Consider the following 26,655-nt stretch of genomic DNA (forward strand, 5'->3'; position numbering starts at 1 on the left):
AAGAAGGAACGGAGAGAGCGCAGGGCTGGCAGTCCCTGATATACAATGCCATGAGTGCGGCATTCCAGAGGGTGCCACAGCTGGCCCTGCAGGTACTGCTAAGGCAAAAGTCTCCAATGAATGCACATGTGGGCGTGCGCACACCTACAATGGAATGGACATGAGCAACACATCTCGAAGAACAACAGTTACGAAAGGTAGGTAACAGTTTTTTCTTTAATACCTGTGGAAAATCTTCTGAATGATGAAGCAATTTTGTGAAAGCCAGTGCCTAATTAATGCTGTAATTTGTTTATTCACTTTTGTGGTTTTGCTCTGTTATGATAATCAGGCATCATATTATATGTTTTATTCTGTGTTAGGTGCAAATGTCAATTGTCAAGCCAAGGACAAAGCCACTCCATTATTCATTGCTGCACAGGAAGGCCATACCGAGTGTGTGGACCTATTGTTATCAAAAGGGGCCAATCCAAATCTCTACTGTAATGAGGAGGAATGGCAGTTGCCTATTCATGCAGCAGCCCAAATGGGCCATAGCAAGTAGGTGATATAAAAATCTAATAAACGATTCTACTCACTAAATGGTAATCAAGAATGAGAATTTTCAGCTATAAATGGAAGGGAAATAATGAGTTATGGACTCTGTTTTTTAGTTTAGAATTTCTTATTCTCTTCACATTACAGTTTCAAAGCCTGACCCTGCAGCTCTTGTCCATGTGGAACTCTCATTGAAATAAGCAGACATTTTGCATCGGAGTCTGATCCAACTCCCATTGAAGTCAGTGGATGTCCCACAGAGATTGGGGCTGCAGGATCAGACATCTGCTCACCTGATAAGCATATTACTATTTTGTTTATTTTATGTTTTAGGTGTAAATAATGATAAAGTATTCTTGTCCAAAACTCTTTAGGAGCCCTTAATTAGAAATACAGTTTTAAATGATAACCATACAGCAGCAAAAATAATCATATACAAATAATGAATAACTAAATGAGCCAGTAAATCAAAGCAGCAGAACAGTCCCTTTAATCCATCCAAGAACATAGCTCCACCCCCTCCCCCCAAAAAGCAAACAAACAAACAAAATTTGGCTTTTGCAGTAGAGTAGGTAATGAAATTTGAGGTATTTCACAGCAAGGAGGGGCAAGCAAGTTTCAGACCCCCAGGTTCTCACAGAGATCCCTCTGCCAGTAGCCCCCATCTCTTTTATAAATGGGGGATCCAACTAGAGTGGCTCCACTGAGCACAGTTTTGGCTGTATATCACATTCTCACATTCCAGACCATTTAAGGCTCTATAGCTCATGATCAACACCTTAAACTCCACCTGAAGAGCCAGCACAGTTCCCGGAGCACTGGTGCCACATTTCCACAGAGATGCCCCACTCACTAAATGAGCTGCTGCACTCTGCACCAGCTTCAGTCTGTGAATGATTTTAAGGTGTAGACCCATGTAGAGTGCATCTTGGGGGTGTGGAGGAAGCATGGAAAACAGTGACAAGGTCCATTTGTGAAATAAAGGATGCAACTTCCTAGCCAGCCTGGTTATAGCTGTCTAACAGTCTCTGTGGGGGGTCTAACATTTTCAAGTGTCATGCTCTGGTGACCAGTGGCAGAAACCCCCAGTCAAAAGGGCTAATATTGCCTCTGCCATGTCCTCCAGCTGCTTCACCCAAGCCACCATCACCTGAGCCTTGTTTGGACTGAGCTTCAGCCAGCTCACTCTCATCCATTCTCCAACCTCAAGAAAGCATTGGCTGAGGAAACCTCATTGTCTGGGGTGTCATAGATGAGGGGTTCTCAAATGGGGTCATGACCCCTCAGGGTGGTTACATGGCGGTCATGAGCTATCAGCTTCATGGGGCTGACAGCTCCCAGCCCCCATTAAATTAAATTAACCCCCAGTTTTTAAAGTAAAGGGGGGAGGTCACACTTAGAGGCTTGCTGTGTGAAAGGGGTCACCAGTACAAAAAGTTTGAAAACCACGGAGATAGACACATACATTTGGTTGTCATCAGTATACTGAAAACACTGCACGCCCATATACGTCTGGTTTGGGTGGGGAGGAGAGATGTCAGCATGACATCCTGCAGTAACCCGCACTTGAGAGCCCTTTGGGAAGAGGAGCAAGTGCCCATAATTATGTGGTGCAACCTAGGCAAGAGAAAACAAAGCTACAGAGGAGCAGAACTCTCCTCTCCCACCAATGTTTGCAGGTGAGTCAACAGCATTTCACAATCAGTGGAATGTAATAATACCTGTATGGGGGCTTGATCTTCATCCATTGCCAGGAGGAGGTCATTGACCAACATGACCAGTGAAGTTTCTGTGTTCAAACTGATAAGGGAAAAGATGTTTCAGAGGAATCTAGATAGTGTGAGAGATGTCTTGCCACAACTACTATCTTACTCAAAAATGGAAAGTGAATTGGCAAGATTGTCAAGGCATGGCTTCTTGAGCAAAGGCTGTGTTAATATTTCCTTCAAAGCAACAGGCAGGCTGCTTTCTCTAAGAGAAGCTTTGACAATTTCCATCTGCAAAGGACCCAGTACTTCCTTACTGATCTTCATTAATCAGGAAGGATATGGGTCCAAAGTACAGGGTGTGACACCAAATTCTCCCACCACTCCCAACACTGAGGCTGAATTCTAACAGAGAAGACATCCCCTTTGTCTACAGTTTGTTAAACCAAACCCCCAGATCTGAACACCCATTCCTACTACTTTGTAAAAGTCTAGATCCAAACTTTGCAGAACAGGCATATCTCTATGTCAGTGTAAATCAATCCCTGACTAAAACTAATTAGAATCTGAGATGATATTGCAAATACATCAATTCCAGCTAATTTTGAATAACAAATCATAAAAGATGTTTAGAAGATTATTTCAGTTTATATTTGCAGACAGTTTTACATTGATGATATTAACAGTTCCATATGCTTAAGCACGTTAGAAGTTTTTAATGTCAAAATGTCTGATATTGTGAATGTTCTTTTTTACATATTTATTTAATTAAAAGGATGTGATTACGTTTCATGTGTGATTTTGTTTTAAACAATAATGTCCATGGGAAAAATAGCCAGGAAAAATAATATCTAATTTTTCCATATATCTGAAAAGACTCCACAATAAACATAGTTTTAAATGTTACAGCATATTGGGATTGCTAATACCAGTTACTGATCGGACCTGTGACACAGGAAAAGACAAAGTGAGCCCTGTCTATTCAGCAGTTTATGGTGGTAATGAAGAGTGCTTGGAAATGTTACTTAAAGAAGGCTATAGCCCAGATGCTCAGAAGTGCCTAATCTTTGGCTGCATATCACCCATGTGCATGGTTTTCCAAAAGAAGTATGTATATCTCTAGTGTTTTTTCATTTGTCATAGGTTAATTATACTGCTATTTATCTAAGGCTTACTTTTTAAAATATATACATTTTTTTTCCTTCTCAAGTCTTGAGACTACAGAGTAAACCTTAAGTACCTCTATAGTGCACTAATTCTGGGTCACATACATGAGATAAAGAACCTTGCTAAAATCTCCTTTGGGAAGCTCTGTTCTTTGAAAAGGAGTCTTGTAGAACATAATTGCAGTCTAGTTTCCTGGCTTTCAAAAGGCCTTATCAACCATCTCTGTCTTCTGGGAACTTGACATGATGCTGTAATTGAATCAAACAGATTCTTAATTAGCTAGATTCTTTTCAGTAAGATTGAGTTCTTGGAAAATACTGTTTTACTTTCTCTGTATGCCAGTCTTTTGTGTAAAAACAAAGCAACATAAAATTGTTTTAGACAAATGCCCCCTCCCCCTCCAAATCTCAGTATTCCGGAGACAAGACTGTCCCATACCCTGAAAGCAGAGCTTTCAGTATGTTACAGGTGTTGTGAACTACCAAAGAGTTTATACTTACCGTAGATTATAAATCCCTTGAGATCATAATCACTGTGTCCCATTTGTTCTGTACAGTGTGTATGACACATGCTGTTGGTGCTCAACAAATGGTTATTTGATACAACAAGAGGAAAAATTGTAAAATGTAACTACTGTTAATTCACATTTTAACTTAATTTACTTGATATTGAAAGTATATTCATGAGGCAGGACTTCCTTCCTTCTGCCCTTCAGTTCACTATTTTGTAGTTATTAATTTTATTAATAAAATTGGTAAATCTCTTCTTCCACCTAATTCTGTATATAGCTGGGTTTGTGGGACCTTTGAACAATAAAACCAACATGATAATTATTTGATTATTCTGTGTCTATTATTCCCTCCTCTCAAAACTTGTCCTTAGAGAGAATGCATTACACATTGAACCAAATCTAGATACCAGTGAAAATAATGGTGCAGGATTAGCCCCCAAGACACTTCTTGAGAACTCTGAGCTTCACATGTGATATCTTAATGGATCTGATATTGGACTAGGCATTAGAATGATAGAGATATTCAGTACTTGCACAGATTGGAGAATAATATTTGATAAACACATACAAATTATTTTTGCAATAACTACATTTATTATTAATTTAATACTTTGACAGAATGCAATTTTAACTTGTTTTTTATGTACTGTAGATCACAGCAATATTATGCATCTGAAGAAGTGAGGTTTTTACCCACGAAAGCTTATGCCCAAATAAATCTGTTAGTCTTTAAGGTGCCACCAGACTCCTTGTTGTTTTTGTAGATACAGACTAACACGGCTACCCCCTGATACTTGATAGTAATGTTGTGTGGCTAATGTGCTTTTTTTAAAGGAAAATTGTTTAGGCTATTAAATTAGATCTACTTAAAAATCACATTCTAACAGAAGAATGACTCTTGAACACAGGGTTAAATTATTTCCTGGCACAGTGCCACTGAATTCAAGGAAGTAATGGGAGGAGAGAATTTGGCTTATCTCTAATTTTAAAAAATGCATCACTTAGTTGATCCAAATAGCACCACTTTTTGGTGCTGTCTTCATTTTGTGCATTCAGTGCTTTCATCTCCTCATTCTGATTTCTTGCCCTATCCTGATAGGGCAAAAGGCGTAACTGCAGCAAATTTCCAGCAGAAATTTTTTCAGCGGAAAAAAAAATTATGTGCGACACATGAATTATACGCGTGCACGCAGTGTCGCACAATTTCCCCAGGAGTGAATATTGGTGGAGGAGCCTTGTTTTTAGGCTCCTATGTTTGAAAATATTAAACTGTGTATAAAAATAATTCATAAAAACTTTATTGATGTATTGCAAGTTTAAATAACTTCATTTTTTTTCTGACGCAAAGTTAGCCTCTGGTGCTGCGGACACTTACGCACATGCATAACTAGAAGCAGATGAGTAGTCCCATATAAGTCAGTGGAACTGTTCATGTGAGTAAAGTTATGTGCCTGTTGAAGTGTTTGCAGGATCAGGACCTGAAATTAATTTTTTTTTTCATCTGTGGCAGTTTTGTAAAATTCAAATAAGATACCATACCAGTATTGACATCTTTCGGGGGTTGGGAATACAGGAATTTTGTTCCTTATAAGTTTTAATCTAAAGTTGCAATAGCATAGATTTTCAAAGTAGTTTTACAAAGCCTCAACCTAGTTTAAATTATGATTTAGATTACTTAATTAAAAAAACCCATGGATTTAAATTGGCTTGATTTAAATCACTCCACCCTGACTTGATCACATTAATTACTTGGAATTTTCTGAGCACATAGAGAATCTTCTAAGGGTCCATGTCTGAATTTTAAAAACCCTTCTAATTCCATATAGCAAATTTGAAGACTGGCTCCTGTGAAACCATCTTGTCTGATTAGCAGTTGGGGAAAATTAAAACCTGTTCAGTATAATTGGTGTTCTGTGGAGAAAGTGTGTTTCATGTGCCAGAACCTCTTTCCTTCCTTGCCTCAGCTTTCCCCTAAGATTGTTTTGTTTATTTGTCTATTTTATTTTACTTTTTTGCCATCCCTTTCAGTTTGTATTTCCTTTATTTTATTTTTCAGTTAGGGTTGTATTGTGGCTTTGCCACAAATCCCGAGTAAGGGGCAGCACATAGTTGTGCTGCTCCAGGAACAAACCAGGAACCAAATTGTGACTCTGAGTCACAATCTGATCTCCAAAAAAACAACAAGGAGTCTGGTGGCACCTTAAAGACTAACAGATTTATTTGGGCATAAGCTTTCGTGAGTAAAAACCTCACTTCTTCGGATGCATAGAGTGAAAGTTACAGATGCAGGCATTATATACTGATCTCCCATTCCCCACTTGATCTGAGTGGGAAGTAATTTATGCCAACCCTATAATGACACAGATTACCGGTACTTCCCCTTCTATGTCGGTTCAGCTGTGCTGGCTAGAGCATTGGGCAGATGAAGTCCAAAGTTCTGCCCACTCTTGCTGCTATGGCAATACAGATAGATGATGCAGGAGATAAAATAAAGACTTTACACCTCCTTGCTCCTCTGCATGGACATGTTACTAGGGTCATGATTGTGCCCCTTGAGATTTTTTTTCTTGTCTACCTTTCCTTTCTTCCTTCTTTGTCTCTTACTTTGCTTCCTTCTTTCCTCTGTTTTTCTCTTATTACTTTTTTCCAACTAGTCCTCTTTTCCCCTTCCACTTTCCCCTTATTTTTAAATGTTAGTTTTTCACAATCTGCTGTGTATATTATATGTTGTAAGGTCCCTTTATAATATGACATTACAACTCCTTTTTTTTCCACATAAAGCAGCATGAACAAAATGTAGCAATCTACCCAAATCAAATGCAAATACAGACCCTTAAGGAAAAGTCCCCGCTGTTTTTTAAGCAGCTTCTAAACGTTTCTTTTTAATTTACTGCTGTTGTCATTTGCTAAGGAAAGGTGTTGCTTCCTTGAGTGCTGATTCCAAAGTTACCAGGGAGCTATTTCGCCTTTGGTTATTTTTTTAAGGCAAAGATAATGATGAAGACTAAATGTGATTTTGATCATTCATGAAGTACCATGTACAAGATATTTAAAGCAAGACAAAATCAAATTAATCAAATTATTTGTACAGTGCTTTAATTATAGGAGTTTATTCAGTTGCTAAATTACTAGGGTATAAAGTACATGGCTATCTATGATTATTTCCTGATTCCTAGTATCAGATGAGCTGTAGCCATACTACAGAAGACACATTTGTTGTCTCATATTATGAAAGAGGTAATTTGGTGATTACCTGGGAAGTTCTCTTATTGTATAGGATGTTGGTCCTGGAGTGGTTGTAACCTTTGATAGGTAGGGAACTGGCAAAAGTGTTCTATGCTGAAGCTTTCAGTAATGTTAGAATTTGTTATCCTGAGAATTTGATAGTGGTATTGTAGTGTGCATCCTGTACAGATTGATGTTTAGCTAAATTATGCTCAAATATTAAAATTTTCATGACGTTAAGCATATAGTGTGTGTATAATATATGTGAAAGTTATAATGTGCATGCATTTCTCTCCTCATCAATATTCTTGAGTGTTGCATACGTTCTTCAACAGGATAGTAAACTCTTAAAAAAAACCCTCTCTAAACATATTGTAAAATTGCTTCACAAGAATCTCTCAATATGTGCCATGTATCTAGAAGCAATACAGAATTTTAATAAATAACCTGCCAGTTTAGTAATTTTCCCGAGTGAAAATGCTGCAGCAACATTTGCCTTAAATTTATTCCGCTTCAGCTAAAAGGGCATATTTCAAGGGAGGAAATCAGCAAGGACATAATTTTTTTTTTAAACAGTGAAAGCATGTCCCTATGACTGTGCCTATTATAGCTAATATTTCTCTGGTCAGGCTGCAAATGATTTTGAATTGCTTGAGGCAGGAACTCATGCAGATCCTGAACTGCGCATGTGAAATCATACATCTGGATAATAGCCAGAATGTGCTTTGCCATGTCTCCTATAAATTATGTATAAGGTTTGCAGTGAAGCAATGCCTAGGGTTTATTGTATTAAATTTCACTGCATACCTCTTAGACCATGTCTTTAAAAATCAATGAGCATCATTTCACTGTTCTGTCCTGTTCTTAGTGTATAATAAATATAGTTTTTAGAAAATGAATCAGCCCTGCTAATGGTACTCAAAAATGTTGCTACAAATGAGACAGGCAGCAGAGGATTAAATTCCAAACTGCCTCATAGAAGCAACATTCTGTAATCAAATTATTAACTAAAGGCCACATGTGCAACCAACACACAAATGATTGGTTATATCATCATTCATTATCACAATATCATTAATAAAGACTAATCACACAGATGTTAAAATATGTCTTGCTGATAATTGCAATGAAGGCAAAGAAAAACTAATGATTTTCACCTTACTTTTTTATCTTTTAAATGAATCAAAGGAATCTAAATAGCTATTTGGATTCAGCTATCTTGTGAATATATGCACAGGTCTTTTAGCCTGCAAAGTCTTGATTAAAATCCAGTATAGAAAAAAATGGCTCTTAGTTATGAGATCTTGGGTGACAGCATTTCAGCGTTCTAACACAACTGTCTTCTTTATTGCATCCCACAAAACTTATCTGGACAGCAGATTTTCAAATTAAAAGCAAGATCTTTTTTAAATGGCTCTAATAGAGTTGGGAACTAACTTAGTGTCTCACACAAATCATGCTAAATATAAACCTTAAGGAAAAATGTTAATAGGTTAACTGGTTGATTGCATTACTCTAACTTCAATACCCAGAAAGACATTGGAAAAAATTATTGAACAATCAGTTTGTTCAAACCTGGAGGATAATAAGATAAGTAATAGCCAGCAAGGATTTGTCAAGAATAAATCATGCCAAACCAACCTACCGTAGTTTCCCTCTTTGACAGAATAACTGGCCTAGCTGATGGTGGGAAGCAGTAGATATGAGTTATCTGGACTTTAGTAAAGCTTTTGACACTGTCCTGCATGACATTTCTTAAACAAACTAGGGAAATATGGTCTAGATGAAATTACTGTAAGGGGGGGTGCACAACTGGTTGAAAAAACATACTAAGAATAATTATTAATGGTTCACTGTCAAACTGAGAGGTTATAGCAAGTGGGATCCCACAGGGGTTTGTCTTGGGTCTGGTACTATTCAAAATTTTAATTAACGACTTGGATGATGGAGTGAAGAGTATGCTTATAAAATGTGAGGCTGTCACCAAGCTCGAAGCAGTTGCTAGCACTTTGGAGGAGAGTATTAGAATTTAGAATGCTCTTGATAAATTGGAGAATTGGTCTGAAATCAACAAGATGAAATTCAATAAAGACAAAGGCAAAGTACTGCACTTAGGAAGAAGAAAAATCAAATGCACAAATACAAAATAGGAAATAACTGACTATGTAGCAGTACTGCAGAAAAGGATCTGGGGGTTATTATAGCGGACCACAAATTGAATATGAGTCAACAGTGTGATGCTGCAGTAAAAACAGCAAATGTCATCTGTGATGTATTAACAGGAGTGTCGTATGTAAAATGTGGGAGATAATTTTTCTACTTTAATCAGCACTGGTGAAGCCTCAGCTGAGTATTGTGTCCAGTTTTGTGCATTACACTTTAAGAAAGATATGAATAAATTGGAGAGATTCCAGGGGAGAACAACAGAAGTGATAAAAAGATTTAGAAAACATGACTTATGAGGAAAGATTGAAAGAATTGGGCATGTTTAGTATAGAGAAGGGGGGGGGGAGCCTGAACGCAGTTTTTAAATATGTAAAAGTGGAAGCTGATCAGTTGATTTCCATGTCCACTGAGTGTAGGAGAAGTAATCGACCTAGTTTGCAGCATAGAAGATTCAGGTTAGATATTAAGAAAAACTGTCTAACTACAGTATAAGGATAGTTAATCATTAGAACAGGTTACCTAAGGAGGTTGTGGAATACCTGTCAATGGCGGTTTTTAAAAACAGGCTAAACAAATACCTGCCAAGTATGGTCTAGGTCTACTTAATCCTGCCTCAGCACAGGGGATGGACTAGATGACCTCTCAAGGTCCCTTCCAGCATTACACTTCTATGATTCTGTGAATTTCAGGACATTTCCAGGATTCTCAGAAATGGGGAGCATTTTGATCAAAATGTTATGTACATTGTCTATAAAAGTGAATACATTTAATATATTAAAGAGAAGTGTAATGAAGTGCATATCCTGTCTTCTTATAACAGAGACATAGGAGACTGGGTAATAGGACTGGTATTTCAACACAGGCTTTCACTTCTAGGTTACCAATTTAAGTGTGAACGAACAAGTGGTGACTGAATATGTGAAAATGTGAAGTTCAGTTCAGTACTTGTTTGGTATTGGAGAGATGACACCAATAAACTGATATTAATTGTTAGTCTCAGTAGAGAGTCTAGGGATTGAGAGAACAACCTTGCTGCATCTAGATGATCCATACAAAGCTGGTTTGAAGCATGCTGGCAGGACAATATAAGTAGAGCCTTGGTTTGATAAATATTTGTATCTACATCTGATCCGCAAACATGATCCACAGATATCTGCAGATTTGCAGGGTTCTAGATATAAAATTTGGAACCACATCCATCCACAATCTACAAACATGGTCCGCCGATATCCACATCCACGGGATACAAAGCAGATATCTGCAGATTTGCAGGGCTCTAAGTATAAGAAAGCTTGACCTGCTGCTTCCTTGACTTCAGCTGTTCTGTGGATAATTAGAAGGCTTAATTTTCCAATACTATACTGATCCAGCATCTTTCACAAACATTACTTAAACTAAAAATTATTGCTGATATAATTTAATTCAGTTTCTTTTTTAAACAAATTTTCAGGAACAAAAATGCAAAAGTTTTAAATTTTAATACTGATCTCTTTTGGGGAATACAGATTACTTGAGTGACGTTTTAAGGTGATGCTTTCTAGAAACAATCACTGTTGCAATAGTCTAAAATGGTTTGTTACAAAAGGTTCTCTAGTCTGATTCTATAGTAACTTTAGCAGTGTATTTTCAGTATTATTTTAACAAGATGTCTTGTTTCTGTGTGATATTGTAGGTTTTATGGTTTAATTCCTATTCTTCTGAAGCATGGGATCCACCTACTCGGGATTAATTTAGGATATTGCCTGCATCACAAAAAGTTTTCTTGGTTTCGGCACTTCTTGAAGGTGGGCTGCCCAATGCCTTCTGGGGAACGCTTACTAGAGTTTACAAAATATGCCGTTAAAGCGCAAGAACAGTACAAAGAATGGCTACCATATCTATTGTTGGCTGGATTTAATCCATTGAATCTGTTGTGCAGACTGTGGTAAGAAAAATACTACTGACTTGTATTTTAGATGTTGTGTACTAAATACTGATCTCCAAATTCATGACTAACCTAGTTTAACAAACGTTTTCACTGAGCAGCACATCATAACCAGTGCTTACAGTGAGCCAGGTGACAATGGGTTTCAGACCCAGGAAATAAAATTTCTAACCAGCAAGCCAGATTGCTGAAGGGTGGGTGGCACATTTTAGTACCTCTGGGGGAAAACACCTTCTGATTTGCTGCTTTGCCCACCTCCTGTGAAAGAGCAGCCAATCAGAGCTGCTGCAGGAAACAGGCCGAGCTCTCCCCCTTCTGTCATGAGCCCACACTGTTTTCATAGGACAGCAGGGAGCAGGAAGAGACCAGCTGCACAGGGCGACTCTGCCCTCTCTTCCCTCTTGCCCCTCTGAGCTATTGGACAGCTCCCCTGCTCCCTCCCCCTGCTTTCCCCGCTTCCTCCCGGCAACACCCAGCCTGGGAAGAGGGAGAAGTTCCCCTGCTGCACACCCGCCTCCCCGGTCTGGGAGAGGGGGGTGGAGAACTCCAGGAGCTGCAGGAGGGGCAGAGGTGAGACTGGAGGGGGCAGGAGTGATGGGGACAGAACAGATGGGGGCACAATTGATATGGGGACTGGAGGAGGCTAGATTGAGGGGGCAGGATTGATTTGGGGATTGTAGGGCAGAATTAATTCACCAGGGGCACAGGCAGATGTAGAGATGATGACAGACCCCTCCACATTTTTCAGATCACTTTAAGCACTGAATTCAGTTATCTAACTCAGGATCATGACTGATAGAGATTTCAAATGTCTTGAGTGAAAAGTTCACACAGAAGGGCAGGGTTCAATGTTATAAAACTTTTCCCCTTGTCTGGGAAGAGAGCCAAAGCAAGGCTTGGTCTTTTTTTACTCCAGGGAATGGGGTGCTCTGCTTTTTTCACTAAACAGTCTTTCTTCCCTATCAGTTCCCTCCTCCTGTGAAAATGGTGTGCTACCCACCCCAAATCAAATGAAAGTATGTAAGTGCGATAAAACAATGGTATAAGAAAAATCTCAGATAATTCTGGGTCAAATGGGAATTTAAACAGTGTGGGAGGGGGAATTCCTCTAGCATTCAATTCAGTGGCAGGGCGAGAAGGAAGTGGGTAAAATTACAGATTGTCATTGTCACTTGATTTTTTGCCTTAGTACCATAAATTTTATGTTGTTTTATACAAAGTGTGAATTAATTCATTTCCGATAAAAATAACTGGATTGACTGTTTTTACATTTAATTAGGCATTATAGAAATTATTCTAGTATTTAAAGGGGTCAATATATTTATATTCTGATTATTTTTTTCCTTTTTCCATGTTGTCATGCAGAGTGAAAGCTTTGACTCTGCACTTCCATATGTATGACTTGTAACAAAATATTTTGAAACTATACAAACACATGAAATAGAAATAATGGATTAGACAGAGTCCGCGGATTTGGTATATTCACAAAACTTTGCATATCCTGTTAGTAATTCCATTTACATGTAATCTTTAATTTGTATAGAAGGAGTTGAATTTTAATGTCCACTCAGTTTTAAACATTGATTTGTTTTAAATTTTGTGATGATATTATAGTTGAATTTGTCATACTGCTTACAATGGTAACTTCATCATTTGACTGATTTTCTTGATTTAGTGAAATTTTATATTCATTGATTTTCTACTCAGCAGTTAAAGCAACATATTTTAAGCCTGACATGATAAATGGTATTTGTGATTACACTGTACTTACAAATAAATAGCAGTGTAGGATTACAAGAGTAAACACTATAAAAGTCCTAATTTTTTGTGACTCTTGTTGTCCATTTGTATTGTATGTAACATTTTTTTATATTGTCAGCTAAACTATAAGTGCTTTTATACGTTTCTTGACTTAAATTGTTTAAAAACATTCTTGTTAAAATAACTGCCTGTTACAGTGTAATCTACAGATCTGATATATTTTTGCAACTTTAAATGCAATGCTAGGTTTTTTTCCTCCTGGAAAATAATGGCAGAATAATAGAAAGTAAATGCCATCTGTGCCTATGGTTTATTAACTGTCACTTGCTTATGGTTGTACAACTGTACAATATAATGGTAAGTGTACTACAGTAACAGTAAATTTTAGTGGGAGTATCAAAAGTGGTAAGCAATCTCACCATTGCGTTAAAGAAAGCAATGCAATCAGATTAATCACTCCTGTGCATTGTTCAGATAAATGCATGAAAATGGCTCTGTTGGTCACACATGAACTAAATTAATGCTGAAAAATGAAATAATAGAAAAAATAGAACAGGCAAGGAGTTTTTTTATTATTAATTTTAATCACCCAGTACATTTGTGTGTTTCACAGCATTTTATGTTTTATCCTATTGGTTGAGTCAGATGAAAATGGAAGAATACATATATAGCATAGAAATTATTATGTGAAAGTGCAAGTATTGTATTTCAGTACATTTCAAATACCCTTTTTTTAAAATAACTCCTTTAGACTTCCTGTGTAACCCACTTATTCTGTGAAGGCTATTGTTTACCATTTTTTACACATTTTCTTGGAGAAATGAGAGATAAATCACCCTAAAATCAGTGTGTGCATAAAACTCAAATCTTTTTTTTTATTATTCCTTAGGTTTTGGTTTGATTATTTTTTAAATTAAATAAGCCATTAAACATTTTTCCAGATGTCATGGAAAGACTAGGCAATAATGTGAGACACTCATTCACCCTGGTGTTGAGAGACCTTATAAAAACCTAGATAGAGATGGAATAAGCAATTCTTGCACAGAAAAATACTGCCTATTACTAAGGCAGATACATTTTAGAGTGTATACTTTCTCTTACAGTGTAGCTTAATTCTAAAAGTAATGGAGGAAGATATAATTGCTTTAGTAAAGTGTTATGCTGTCAAAGTTATTTTAGAATTCCCTTTGATGTTTTGTTATGCTTAGGATGTAGATTTCCAGGAACTTGTTATAAAAACATAAATCTTTCAATATGTTTCCTCCTCTCCCCCAAGATTATCTTTGTGGTAGTGTGTACAACAGTTGACAATGTTATGTGGTAATTTTTTATCGTGTAGGATTTATTCTGTGAATGATGACATCCTTAATTTCACTCTGGAGTTCACTAACTGGAAAAGGCTTCCTCCAGCTGTAGAACAAAATCTCTCTGACCACAAAGAAACCTCCACCTGGGTTCCACATAACCATTTTGGTAAGTAAAACAACCAATCAGCTGATTTCTGCACATACCAATTTCCAGAATTTAAGAGGGAAATAGCTTTTTGGAACAATATATGAAGATTGCAGAACGTAAAATTAAATTGGATAGAAATTTTGTTTTCATACTTGGGGAAATCAGTAGTTGTCCTAAACTAAGATCATATTTGAATTAATAAAATAAACAGTATAGGAAGTGAAATACATAATGTGTTTCAAACTGATACTTTTAGTCAGGATTATCCTCTCCATGTAATTATTGTTATACAGATTAAATAAAAAACTGTCTAAGATAAATACTGTTTTAAGTGCCCTTAAACATGAAAAGGCAGCAGGATGGCATCATAACACATATGTATGAAATGAAATTCAGAGAGCCTATTGTTTGGAAAGATTTTGAGGACTGTAAACTAGTTAACTTTGATCTTATTAAGTAATCTTTACAGGTCAATTAGCTTGACAATTGGTATGGAAAAATCTTCGTAGCTAGTTCAGGGGATTAGTTAGGTATGCCCTTTGGAGGGTTGGTGTAAAATATATTGTAAGGGCACCAAGTGTAAGTTAATAGTGAACCTTACTAAAATGATTTGTTCTGCCTATTTGAAGATTTAAGGGGAGATGATGGATATTACTTGATTACTTTTTCTAGACAATGTTCCCCTAACTTTGTTTATTGAATTTGATTTATACACTTAATACAAAAATGCCTATCCACTGATCTAAGCACTTTTGACAGTAATTAAAAATACAAACCATATAAATATTATAATAAATACCTAGAAATCCAGCAGCATCTCTTCCCTCCTATAATTAAAATATAGTCAACCAAAAAATGAATAAATATATTTCCACAAATATTCTCTCTCGCCACACACACCCTTCCCAAAAGCCAGTCAGAACAAATGGGCTGTGCAGTACCGAGCTATCTGAAAAATTATGCAATACTCTTTCCTATTGATTCATTGTAAAACTAATTCCTTTTTAAAGCGGTGCTATAACATCTGCAAAGTGCTTGTTTTTATGTTTATTTTATAAGACTTTCCCTGGAGTAGTGTATTTAATACTATTCAACATACACCTCTACCCCGATATAACGCGACCCGATATAGCACGAATTCGGATATAACGCGGTAAAGCAGTGCTCTGGGGGGGCGGGGCTGCGCATTCTGGCAGATCAAAGCAAGTTCGATATAACGCAGCTTCACCTATAATGCGGTAAGATTTTTTGGCTCCCGAGGACAGCGTTATATTGGGGTAGAGGTGTATCTTATTGGAGTGGGAGAAGGTTTTACATAAAAAAATTTACTTGATCAAAGTTTTTCTGTGTTCCCTTAGTTATTAGTGAATATATTTATATTGTAATGAATGCCGCTTTCTTTGCAGTCAATTTCTTCCTCCTGCTTGATCCTTCGGTGGAGTTTTAAATCTGTGTTTTGTTTAGGACATCAGTCTGTTATAGAAATTAATGTGATGTCCTAAATTTAGCATTAGGACTTCATTGCAGGATCTGCTGGGAAAAGACAAGTTATTATTCATAATTACCAAGCATAGTAAGAAAAATATGAAAAAACATGAAATTGTTTCTTATATATTTTAAGTTTTCCTAGTATGAAGAAGTATGAGAATGATTATACATTTAGCAGACTTAAAAGTGTTCCATTTAGGAGCTAGAATATGGGAGCAGTTAGTAACTCCTACATTTTTGGTAGTCTTCCTTGGTGGTCTTAGTCAAATTGTAGAAGGTAGAAGCAGACCATCCTCAGACAGTGTGCTTGATTTCCCAGGGCCAGAATGCTTGCATAATCAAGCCTAGTGAGAAAAGTCAGAGAGAGAGAGAGAGAGAGATCATCCTAAGCACCTCACAATTTTTTTTGTTTGTTTTTTATTACTCCTCAGTCAGCTCTAGCCAGAGAGAGAGGAAAGGCAGGCACGTTGAGGTACATCCTGCATGTATGTGGCATGTTACACTGGACATTTGAATGTTACTAGGCCTTGAATGGTACTAAGAATCCCAGAAGATTTAATATCAGAAATTAAAAATGAAGTATTTGTGCTAAATATAAAAGAACCTGTCATTACATCTCATTTCTGATATGTTTGTTTCAAGCACTCCAGACTGAGAACATTAACCACTGTAGGTGAAATTCACCCCAGTGCAGAGGAATAGTACAGGTCTATGTAGAACTTAATTTCTACTCTAGCCCTATTTTGATGCTTTAGTGAATCTCTATGAGGATGTCTACACTGCAATTAAAAACCCATGACTGGCCCGTGCCAGCTGACTCGGGCTAAGGGGGTTTGGGCTAAGGGGCTGTTTAGTTGCACTGTAGATGTATGGGTTTGGGCTGTAGCCCGGGCTCTGGGACCCTCCCTCCATGCAGGGTTCTATAGCCTAAGGCTCCAGCCTGAGCACAAACACATACACTGCAGTTAAACAGCCCCTTAGCCCAAGTCCCTTAGCCCGAGTCAGCTGGCATGGGCCAGCACAGATGTCTAACTGCAATGTTTACCCTATATCGGTAGTTCTCAAACTTTTGTACTGGTGACCCCTTTCACATAGCAAACCTCTGAGTGTGACACTCCTCCCCCCCCCAAATTAAAAACACATTTTAAATATATTTAACACCATTATAAATGCTGGAGGCAAAGCGGGGTTTGGGGTGGAGGCTGGCATCTTGCGACCCACTGAGGGGTCCCAACCCCCAGTTTGAGAACCCCTGCCCTATATGGTGTACAGGCAGCATTTGTACTCTTAGGGTATGTCTACATTGCCATGTTAGCCCAGGGTTAGTAGAACTTAAGTTAGGAGACCCTGGGTTTGTTAACTGAGGGCTTGAGCATCTACACTTATTTGTAACCCCAGGATAGGAATTGTTGAACCATGGGTCCCAACCTGGGGCTCCAGCATCTAGACTGCATTATGCGGGCCCAAGTCCAACTATCCATATCCCAGACTTTCTAATGCCCTCCCAATAATATGGCCACTCTAGCCCTTTGTTCATGGTACGGCATAGGAAAACTTGACTGTCTGCCAAACTTGACTGTCCAGAGAGCAAAAAAAAGTCAGCCTGTGGGATTGTGGAAAACTTTTGGTGGACTCCCAGAGCACGAGTCCAGTGGAGCATCTGTGCTGCAAAACGATAGGACTTGAACCCTGGGTCCCAGCTTGACTTAGGCTCGGCCCCTCTCCCCTATGGGGTCCCAGGACCTGAGTACAAGCCCTGGCTTAGCATGATTTGTGTGTGGATGGAAGGAGGATTAGACTTGAGCCTGTGTTTGCAGCCTGGGCTTATACTGCAGTGTAGACATACCTTTAGGCCTTATCTACACTACACAGTTTTGTCAACAAAAGGAAGCTTTTCTTCACAAAACAGTGAAGGTTCACACACTACAATGCTACTTTTGCCAACAAAACTCTCTTGTTTTGGCAACAAAATAAAACCACCTCATCCAGACACACAGAGCTTTTTGCGGGAGAGTTTTATCAGTGTAGACACCACTCTTGGTTTTGTCAGTGTAAATGGCCTCCAGGAGGTGTCTCACAATGCTCATCCTGACTGCTCTGGTCTTCAGTTCAAACTCTGCTGCCCTGCAGCCAGGTAAACAAGCATCTGTCCCTCCCGCTTTAAAGGCCCGGGAATTTTTGAAGTTCTACTTCCTGTTTGCTCGATGTGGAGAGCTCACATTGCATCTTCCTAGCTGACCTTGGCAGCTCCACGCAGCACATGTTCTCCCACTTGGACTACTGCAGAGTTGTTGAATCTGCTGAGTACATGGGGAGAGGAGGCTGTCTAGACCCAGCTTCTCTCTAGCCATAGGAATTTTGATACATATGGTCAGATTTCTCGTGGCTTGTGTGATAAGGGCTATGAATAGGACACAGTGCAGTACCAAGCAAAGGTAAAGGAGCTGAGGCAGGCGTACCAGAAGGCAAGGGAGGCAAACTGTCACTCCACTGCTACGCCGAAGACCTACCGCTTCTATAAAGAGCTGGACACCATCCTTGGCGATGATCCGACCTCCATCACTAAGAGCCCCGTGGATACTTCGGTGGGGCTGGAGATGGCGGACAGTGGACCTAACCCCGAGGACGAAGTCATGGATGAGGAGGTAGAGTTGGAGGACAATGTGGAGCCCATTGGAGGGGTGTCCAGTGGGGTGGCGAATCAGGAACTCTTCTCCACTCTGGAGGTGTCTACCCAGTCCCAGCAGTCCTCCTCCGGCAAGCAAGAAGCAGGAGAGGAGATCCCTAGTAAGTGATCTTTTTGAGTTGATGCTGCTCAGTTATATGACATACGGCTTTCTTTTGCTTTGTATAGTATAGAAGTAGGTGAATGGTGAATGGATAGAAATGTGCAAGACTAGCTGTGTTTGAATGTGCTCCAAATTCCCATGCGCCGCTAAGCAGTCCAGCAGAACAGTATATTGATGCACACCAAGATTTCACGTGAATCCTCCAGAGAGATCTCTAGAAAACATTCCTGGAGGTACTCGGCAATCCTCTGACGAAGGTTCCTTGGCAGAGCTGCTTTGTTCCTTCCCCCATTGTAGGAAACTTTCCTGCGCCTCTTGCCAATGGGACCAAAGCAGCGTGCAGGGACCAAAGCGGCACACAGGCGAGCAGCATATGGACCGGGTCAGTAGATGCATCCTTGCTTAACCTCAGCAGTGTGGAAAATGGTGGCAGAATTTAAAATATTGTCCCTACTCATCTGTACTGATCTGCATGAATCATCACTAACACTCTTTGCCGCAGCTTGAACATCTCCCACTCTCCCGAGACAAACTCACCATGTTTAGGGTGTTCGCCCAGATGTGTGCTTGCCAAGGATCAGTGAGAAGGTGATTGGTATGTTACAAGAGATGAACTTTACTGTAATGATTCAGTGCTGTGCATGAACTAACAATCATGCTTCTGTGTATTGTATCTTGAGCTTCTGCAGATGTGGCCTTCAGGGGAACCCTCTACACATCGGCCGATACAGAACTGTTTTCCAGGCCCTCCCTAAACTCCTCCCACACATTCCTTTCAACTTTCCGGAACATCTCAGTATCCCGTTCACTTCATCCCTTCGGACAGTTTCCAAAATGATAGCTGGACTTGCGCACAGCTATTAGACCCTCTAATGTCCTGCACTGCTATCTCCCTTCCCACCAAGCCATGCTAATTGGTGTTTAATAAAAACAAACACTCCAAAAGATAACCAGTCTTTATTTGTGTCCTACAAATTGTCATTGCAGCCGATAGGAAAACATATACATGCAGTTTAATCATTTGCTTACTGCAAATTCTGCTCAGGAATCATCACAAGTGTTAGGCAAACAAACAAAACTCAAATTAGTGAAGCATGGCTGTATAGAAATACACTTTACTGGTTCTCATTCTCAAAATGTTGCCTCAAAGCCTCCCTGATTCGAGTGCCCCCTGTTGTGCCCCTCTAATAGCCCTATTATCAGGCTGCTCAAAATCATCAGCCAAGTGATCTGCCTCAGTGTTCCACCTCTGGGCAAACTTTTCACCCTTAACCTCATAAATATTACGGTGAGTGCAGCAGGCAGCTATGACCATTGGAATGTTTTCCTCACTTAGATCTAACCTGCCATAATCGCCAGCACACTTTTAATTGGCCAATTTCACATTCCACGCTCATTCTGCACCTATTCAGCCTATTGTTGAAGGGCTCCTTGCTGATGTCCAGGTTTCCCATGTAAGGCTTCATGACCCATGGGAGTAAAGGGTACGCTAGGTCTCCAGGATCACTATGGGCATTTCAACATCCCCAAATGGAATCTTCTGGTTTGGAAAGAAAGTCCCTGCTTGCAGCCTTCTGTACAGGTCAGTGTTCCTGAAGATGCATGCATCATGCACCTTCCTGGACCACCCTGGGTTGATGTCAGTGAAATGGCCATGGTGATCAACAAATGCCTGCAATGCCATGGAGAAGTACCCCTTTCTATTGATGTACTCTGTCGTAAGATGGTCCGGTTCCAAAATTGGAATATGTGTTCCATCTGTTGCCCCACTGCAGTTAGGGAATCTCATTTCCGCAAAGCCATCCACTATTTCACACACATTGCCAAGAGTCACAGTCCTTTGAAGCAGGATGCAGTTAATGGCTCTGCACACTTACGTTAACACTGCCCCAATGGTCAACTTCCTGACTCCAAATTGATTTGAGACCAACTGGTAGCAGTCTGGAGTTGCCAGCTTCCACACTGCCATCGCCACGCACTTCTCTACTGAGAGGGCTGCTCTCATTTTGGTGTCCTTGCACCTCAGGACTGGGGCAAGCTTCCAAAGGAAGGTGGCTTTCCACATCCAAAAGTTCTGCAGCCACTGATCATCATCCCAGACCTGCATAACAATGCGATCCCACCACTCAGTGCTTGTTTCCTGAGCCCAAAAGTGATGGTCCACTGAGTTCAGCTGCTCCGCGAATGCCAAAAGTAATCTGATGTTGTTTCTTTCCATAGCACACAGCAAGTCAGGCAACTCTGATACCTGTTCAGATTGGGAGCTCATGATATCCTTCACGACCGTCCGTGATGTGTTAATGACAGTTACCACAACAGCAGAGAGCAGTGCAGGATCCATCTTTTCACACACACAGGGCGGGTGCACAGTAAACGGGGGCCGTTGAAAAATGCTGCAAAATGCAGTCGGAAGCCCATAGAATGCTGGGACAGAAAGAACTGCATTCTTGAGCCTGCACCCATGATGCGCTGTGATCCACTCCACCATCCCACAAGTTCTAGCTGCAAGGTGGCAAGTAGCACAGTGGGATGGCTACCCACAGTGCACTGCTCTCACTGTTGATACTAGAGCACCAACTGTGGACGCACTCTGCCGATAGGAGGAGCATAGTGTGAATGTGCAATAGCAATGTTATTATAGCGCTTTTTGATCATCGACATAATGTTTGTTGACAAAACTCTGTAGTATAGACAAGGCCTTAGTGTCTGCATAAGGAAAACTGAAAGTGTAAACCGAAACCAGGATTGTAATGTGATAATACCAAAATATAGGGTGCTTTAGTGATTTTTCCCCCCTTTAAATGGGCAACTGAGGGGGGGAAAAAAGATGCACAGGTCAGTTCTGGATTCATGGAATTTCTATATTCTTTTTCCATCTCTTCCTCCCTCACTCTTCCAAACCTCTGATTTCCTTCTAATAGTTGTGAGAACTGTGCTTATTATCAGTCAGAAAGTGGGATAAGCAGCCTCCTCAGAATTTAATGCCACTGCTTTCAAGAGTAACATTTTTCACAAAAATGACTGATAAAGAGTTAGTTTCTTTTTTTGGGGGGGGGGGTCCCATCATCATGAGGGCTAAAAGGGACTCTCATCCCTTTTAGAAAACACCATGTTACTGCATTCTATATTTTTGTGCTACATTTCGGATGGGACTGTTTGTTGGGACAGAACACTTCATGTGTAGCAGCAAAGTTGGTTGAGTGTGGTATGAGGGTGAAAGGTGACAATATTTTTTTTTAAAAAGTGGAACTTTTTTCTTTGAAGATGCTACATTTTAGAGAGTTTTACCTTAAAAGAATATTGATTTACTGCAGCTATTAAACTGCTCTCCACTGTCTCTGCAATAAGTTCATCTTATTTTTTACTTGAGGCTTTTTTAGGGAAAGAGGCTATGTTTTTAAGTCAAATGAAAAAGAAGGAGATATGAAATGGATCTTGCGTCTTTATAGTTAATGTGAGTTTTGAACTGTGCTGTACTTTAAGTTGGTGGAAGATCATGGAAAATTTCAATATAACTGGCAACCTTTTTTGCTTTTGTAGTTAAAAGGTCTCTTTTTGTGTCTTGTATTTGTGAGGCAATCTTCAGCGTGTATATATGGTATTAAGTATAAAACTATTCTAGTAGTAGCATTTTCCAGGAAATAGAAGTATGCTTCATGTCAAAGTAAAAGTGGCATTTTACAACCTATATACAGACTGTGGAACATATAAACATGATGACTGAAAATAAATGAAATTGAAAGCACCCAAGGCAAACATCACATTGTATAACCATTAAGTACTGTATACTTGACTGAATATATGAGTAAATGAATTGTTTGGGAATGAAAGGAATAAAGATAAATACAGTAGAACTTCAGAGTTACGAACACCAGAGTTAGAAACTGACCAGTCAATCACACACCTCATTTGGAACTGGTAGTACTCAATCACACAGCAGAGACCCCAAAAAGCAAATACTGTACAGTACACTACTGTGTTAAATATAAAGTACTTAAAAAAAGGGAAAGTTTAAAATTTTTTTTTGACAAGGTAAGGAAACTGTTTTTGTGCTTAATTTAAATTAAGATGGTTAAAAGCAGCATTTTTCTTCTGCATAGTAAAGTTGCAAAGTTATATTAAGTCAATGTTCAGCTGTAAACATTTGAAAGAACAACCATAACGTTTTGTTCAGTTACCAACATTTCAGAGTTATGAACAACCTCCATTCCTGAGGTGTTTGTAACTCTGAGGTTCTACTGTACTCTATAGTACATTACTATAGATAGATTGGATATGGAATTCATATTGGGAAAACTTTGTCTCTTGGGTTAAAAACATGATCCTAGGTATTAAAGTGCTATGGATGATCTTCCTCAATGGAGACTGTAAGAGGTTCGCGCCGGGGCTCGACCCTCCTGGGCAGGAGGGGAGCCACACTGACTCGCCACTGGTGGAACGACAACCAGTTAGTTCAGCTGCTCAGGCCCTCGGGTGCAGGGGCTGAACAAACAAACAATTAGTTCTGGGCTCAGGCCCTCGGCTGCAGGGACTGAGCAAACAGACAGTTAGTCCTGAGGCCCAGGCCCTGGATCAGGGCGGGGCACAAACAGTCACGGCTCAGGCCCTTTGGGGCAGGGGCTGAGCAAACAACATAAGGGGCTCAGGCCCGCTGGTGCAGGGGCTGAGCAAACAGTCAGTTAAGGAGCCCAGGCCCTCTGGTGCAGGGGCTGAGCAGACAAGCAGTTAAGGAGCCCAGGCTCCTACACCTGAGCGTTGGGTGAGGGGGAAGCCTGCCACCCGTGAGCGGGGGTGGCGGGGGGGACGCAGGACCACCCACTCCACTGCGTCCCAGCCCGGGGCCTTAGTAGCGGCTGCTGCCGCTGCGAGTCAGTGGGGTATCCTGACCGAAACACACTGACATCGGCTCACATGTGTCTGCAGCCTGACCGGGTCGGCTACCTCCTGGTTCCCCCTCAGGGCCTACCTCGTTGGTGCCGCCAGGTCCGGGCCAGTCCACCAGCATCGGTTCCTCTCGTCTGGGGCTTGGGGGCAGGTCCGGCAGCTCCTCGGGGAAATCCGGCCACTGGGGCTCTGGCGGTTCCTCCGGGTAGCAACAGGGGCGGAGGGACTCTGGGGGCGCCTCGCCTTCGTAGTTGGCGCGGGGCAGGTCCGACGGCTCCTCCCAATACCGGGTGCGGGGGGGCTCCGGCGGCTCCTCCTCGTAGTGGGCTCGGGGGGAGCTCCGGCCAGTTAGGGCAACGGTCTTGGGTCTCAGCGGTCTCCCGACCGCGAGCTCCCGGCGGCACGTCCGCTCCCTGCGGCGGCCGGGCCCTGACTGAGCTCCGGCGGCCGGCCTTTATACTTCCTGTCCCGCCTCTTGACTTCCGGGGGGCGGGAACAGGCGGCGGTGGCTCCGCCCACTCGGGTGCCTGCAAGGGTGCTCCCTCTTCTGGGCAGGAGGGGAGCCACACCGACTCACTACAAGACTGATCCCAGAGATTTTTCTTATGTGCTAAAATCCTAATTTTTTGTGTTTCATTCTGTCCCTTTGAAATATGTACTATTATCCTATACTTCTGCTAAGTATTCTGTATTTTACTCAGAGGGTTATAGGACCTTGTGTTTGCCAGTTGTAGAATTCCATAATTAATACTGCTGTTCACAAAGGAAGGAGGCAATTGCACATCTCTAGTAATTACTTAGTATTAAAAGTTTCAAGAATTTTGAGCATGTAGCGTTACAGTATATGTGTATTTAATGGTCAAAGTATTCAGTGACACATTACAAACTATATTAACCTATAGGATAAACAGTCCCTTAGTTACTGTGAGATTGATCCTCAGCTGTTAATCTGTCAGGTTAAGGATCATAGAACCAAAAGCCCCAGCAGATGTGTTAGTCTCAACAATAGAACCAAAATGATCCTATTGAAATTGTATCCTTGCAATTGTAATACCATCTTTGAGGCATTTTGACCTCAAAATGGTATACCTTTTCCAAAAAATAAAAAAGAAAGAAATTGAACTCAAATAACACATACAATTAATAACAGTACTCTGACTTCAAGATACTATGCAAATAAAAGAGAAATTAATCACCAGTAACTTATTATTTATAGTGTGTGTGTACATAAATAAATAAAATATAGTATGTAGCTGCTTGCAAATCAACATTCTTGGCATATACACACCTACTGTTGTGAGCTTGGAAACATCTAAAAGAGCAGTGCCCATTAGGGCCACACATGTATTGCAATCCCCAGGCATTCAAAAGCAATGAGTCTGACTCCCCAAAACTCATGAGATTGGCTTAAAACTCATGAGATTAAAATAATAAATTTTATTTCATTTTATTTGTTTTGTGCCTTTTGAGTTCACATTTTCAAGGCTTTCTCCACAAATATGAGGGCTAGAAACGTTTTTTTAATTGGTTAGTTGAGATTCTCATGTAATCATGTTACTTCAGGAGCTGGGACTTCAAGAAAAACATCAAATATTCTAAGACTTGTGATGAAGTTGCAGAGCTGGCAGCATTGCAAATGCCCCTTTTCAGATACAAACAAAGAGAGGCTATAAAAGGAACCTTCGCATGCCTCCATCCACAACTTTTTCTACAAAATTAAAAAAACAAAATTGGGTGAGGGAGATGGATCTGCAGATGCAATGTACCTGAACAGCAGATACCAGCAAAATAAGTTTTCTTTCTCCTTTGCTAATTGTTCTGCAGATCCTCAATCACAGGGGATACAGAAAACCAAAACCCAACATTAACCACCCAAGAAGGAGAGCAGAGGAGGCCTAATTTAAACAATGATTGTAGAATTGCCATCCGAAGGGAGCATTTTAAGAGAGTAATGCCTGACTGGCAATTCATGTGGTAGTTTTACAAATCTTGATCCTAGGCGCACTAAGCATGCCATTGAAGCTGTAACTAGGTCTACTAGAGTGAGGTATCTGACCCTAAAGAATACCAGCTAGATCATAAGCCTGCATATACAGCCTAATTCATTTTAAAAGTCATTCAATAAAACTAAGATTCCTTGTAAGATAAGGGTGAAATGAGAGCAGTTGGTGCTGTGGTGCCCTTTTCAATAGTCTCAGTTGCTAAATAGTCTTGCTCAAATTGTTTGGAGGCACTAGTATGCCGGTGTTCTGCTAAACTGTGATGGGGAGGGCTCACACATCATAAAAGTGTGGATCTGTAGAGGGCATTCTGAAGGAGAATCAGTTGCTAAGGCTGTCGCTTAATCATTAACTCACAGCATACTCTTCAATTTTGCTGAAATCTGCTGGTTTCTTTCTGATATCTGCTGCAATATCTAAGAAACATGTCAGACCCTTGCTATAGTTTTTGTGTGCGTTGATAAATAATACATAATCCAGGTCTTGCATTGAGCCATTTTGACAGTTGTTGCCATACCAACGTTTCTCCACCAATGCAGTAATCTGCACCGTGGGGCCCGCCTACTTCATTGGAGATCAGGTGAAATATGACACTGAACAGTAGTAGTGCTGTTCGGTGACCTCCGGCAGCTATTCCTCTGTGGCCTCTTGTTTCCTGACTGACTCTTTCTTCTCCTGGAGAATAGAACTGATGTCCGCTCCCTTCTGAGGGTATGTCTACACAGCAGCTGGGAGCATACTTCCCAGGGTGGGTAGACAGACACACACTAGCTCTGCTTGAGATAGTGTGCTAAAAATAGCTCTGTGGCCATGGTGGCATGGATGGTGGCTTGTATTAGCCACCTGAGTACATAACCTGGGGGTCGGACAGGTATGTATAAACTGGTCATCCCTCTGCACCATGGAGGAGGAAGAGAGCACAGTTTCCCCTAAAAAGAACAGGAGTACTTGTGGCACCTTAGAGACTAACAAATTTATTAGAGCATAAGCTTTCGTGGGCTACAACCCACTTCTTCGGATGCATATAGAGTGCATCCGAAGA

General features: G+C 40.3%; 1 protein-coding gene across 1 annotated transcript in view; it reads left to right on the forward strand.

Annotated features, from left to right (window-relative positions):
- The window catches only part of ASB3 (ankyrin repeat and SOCS box containing 3), a 115,313-nt gene that overhangs the window by 83,470 nt on the left and 5,188 nt on the right, over positions 1–26,655 (forward strand). Inside the window, exons 7-10 of the mRNA XM_024204099.2 lie at positions 363–540; positions 3,153–3,350; positions 10,985–11,236; positions 14,337–14,470. Of these exons, the coding sequence (XP_024059867.1) occupies positions 363–540; positions 3,153–3,350; positions 10,985–11,236; positions 14,337–14,470 (762 nt within the window). The remainder of the gene's footprint in view (positions 1–362; positions 541–3,152; positions 3,351–10,984; positions 11,237–14,336; positions 14,471–26,655) is intronic.

This window comes from Terrapene carolina, unplaced genomic scaffold (assembly GCF_002925995.2).
Source record: "Terrapene carolina triunguis isolate 2854851 unplaced genomic scaffold, T_m_triunguis-2.0 Scaffold120, whole genome shotgun sequence".
Taxonomy (NCBI): Eukaryota; Metazoa; Chordata; order Testudines; family Emydidae; genus Terrapene; species Terrapene triunguis.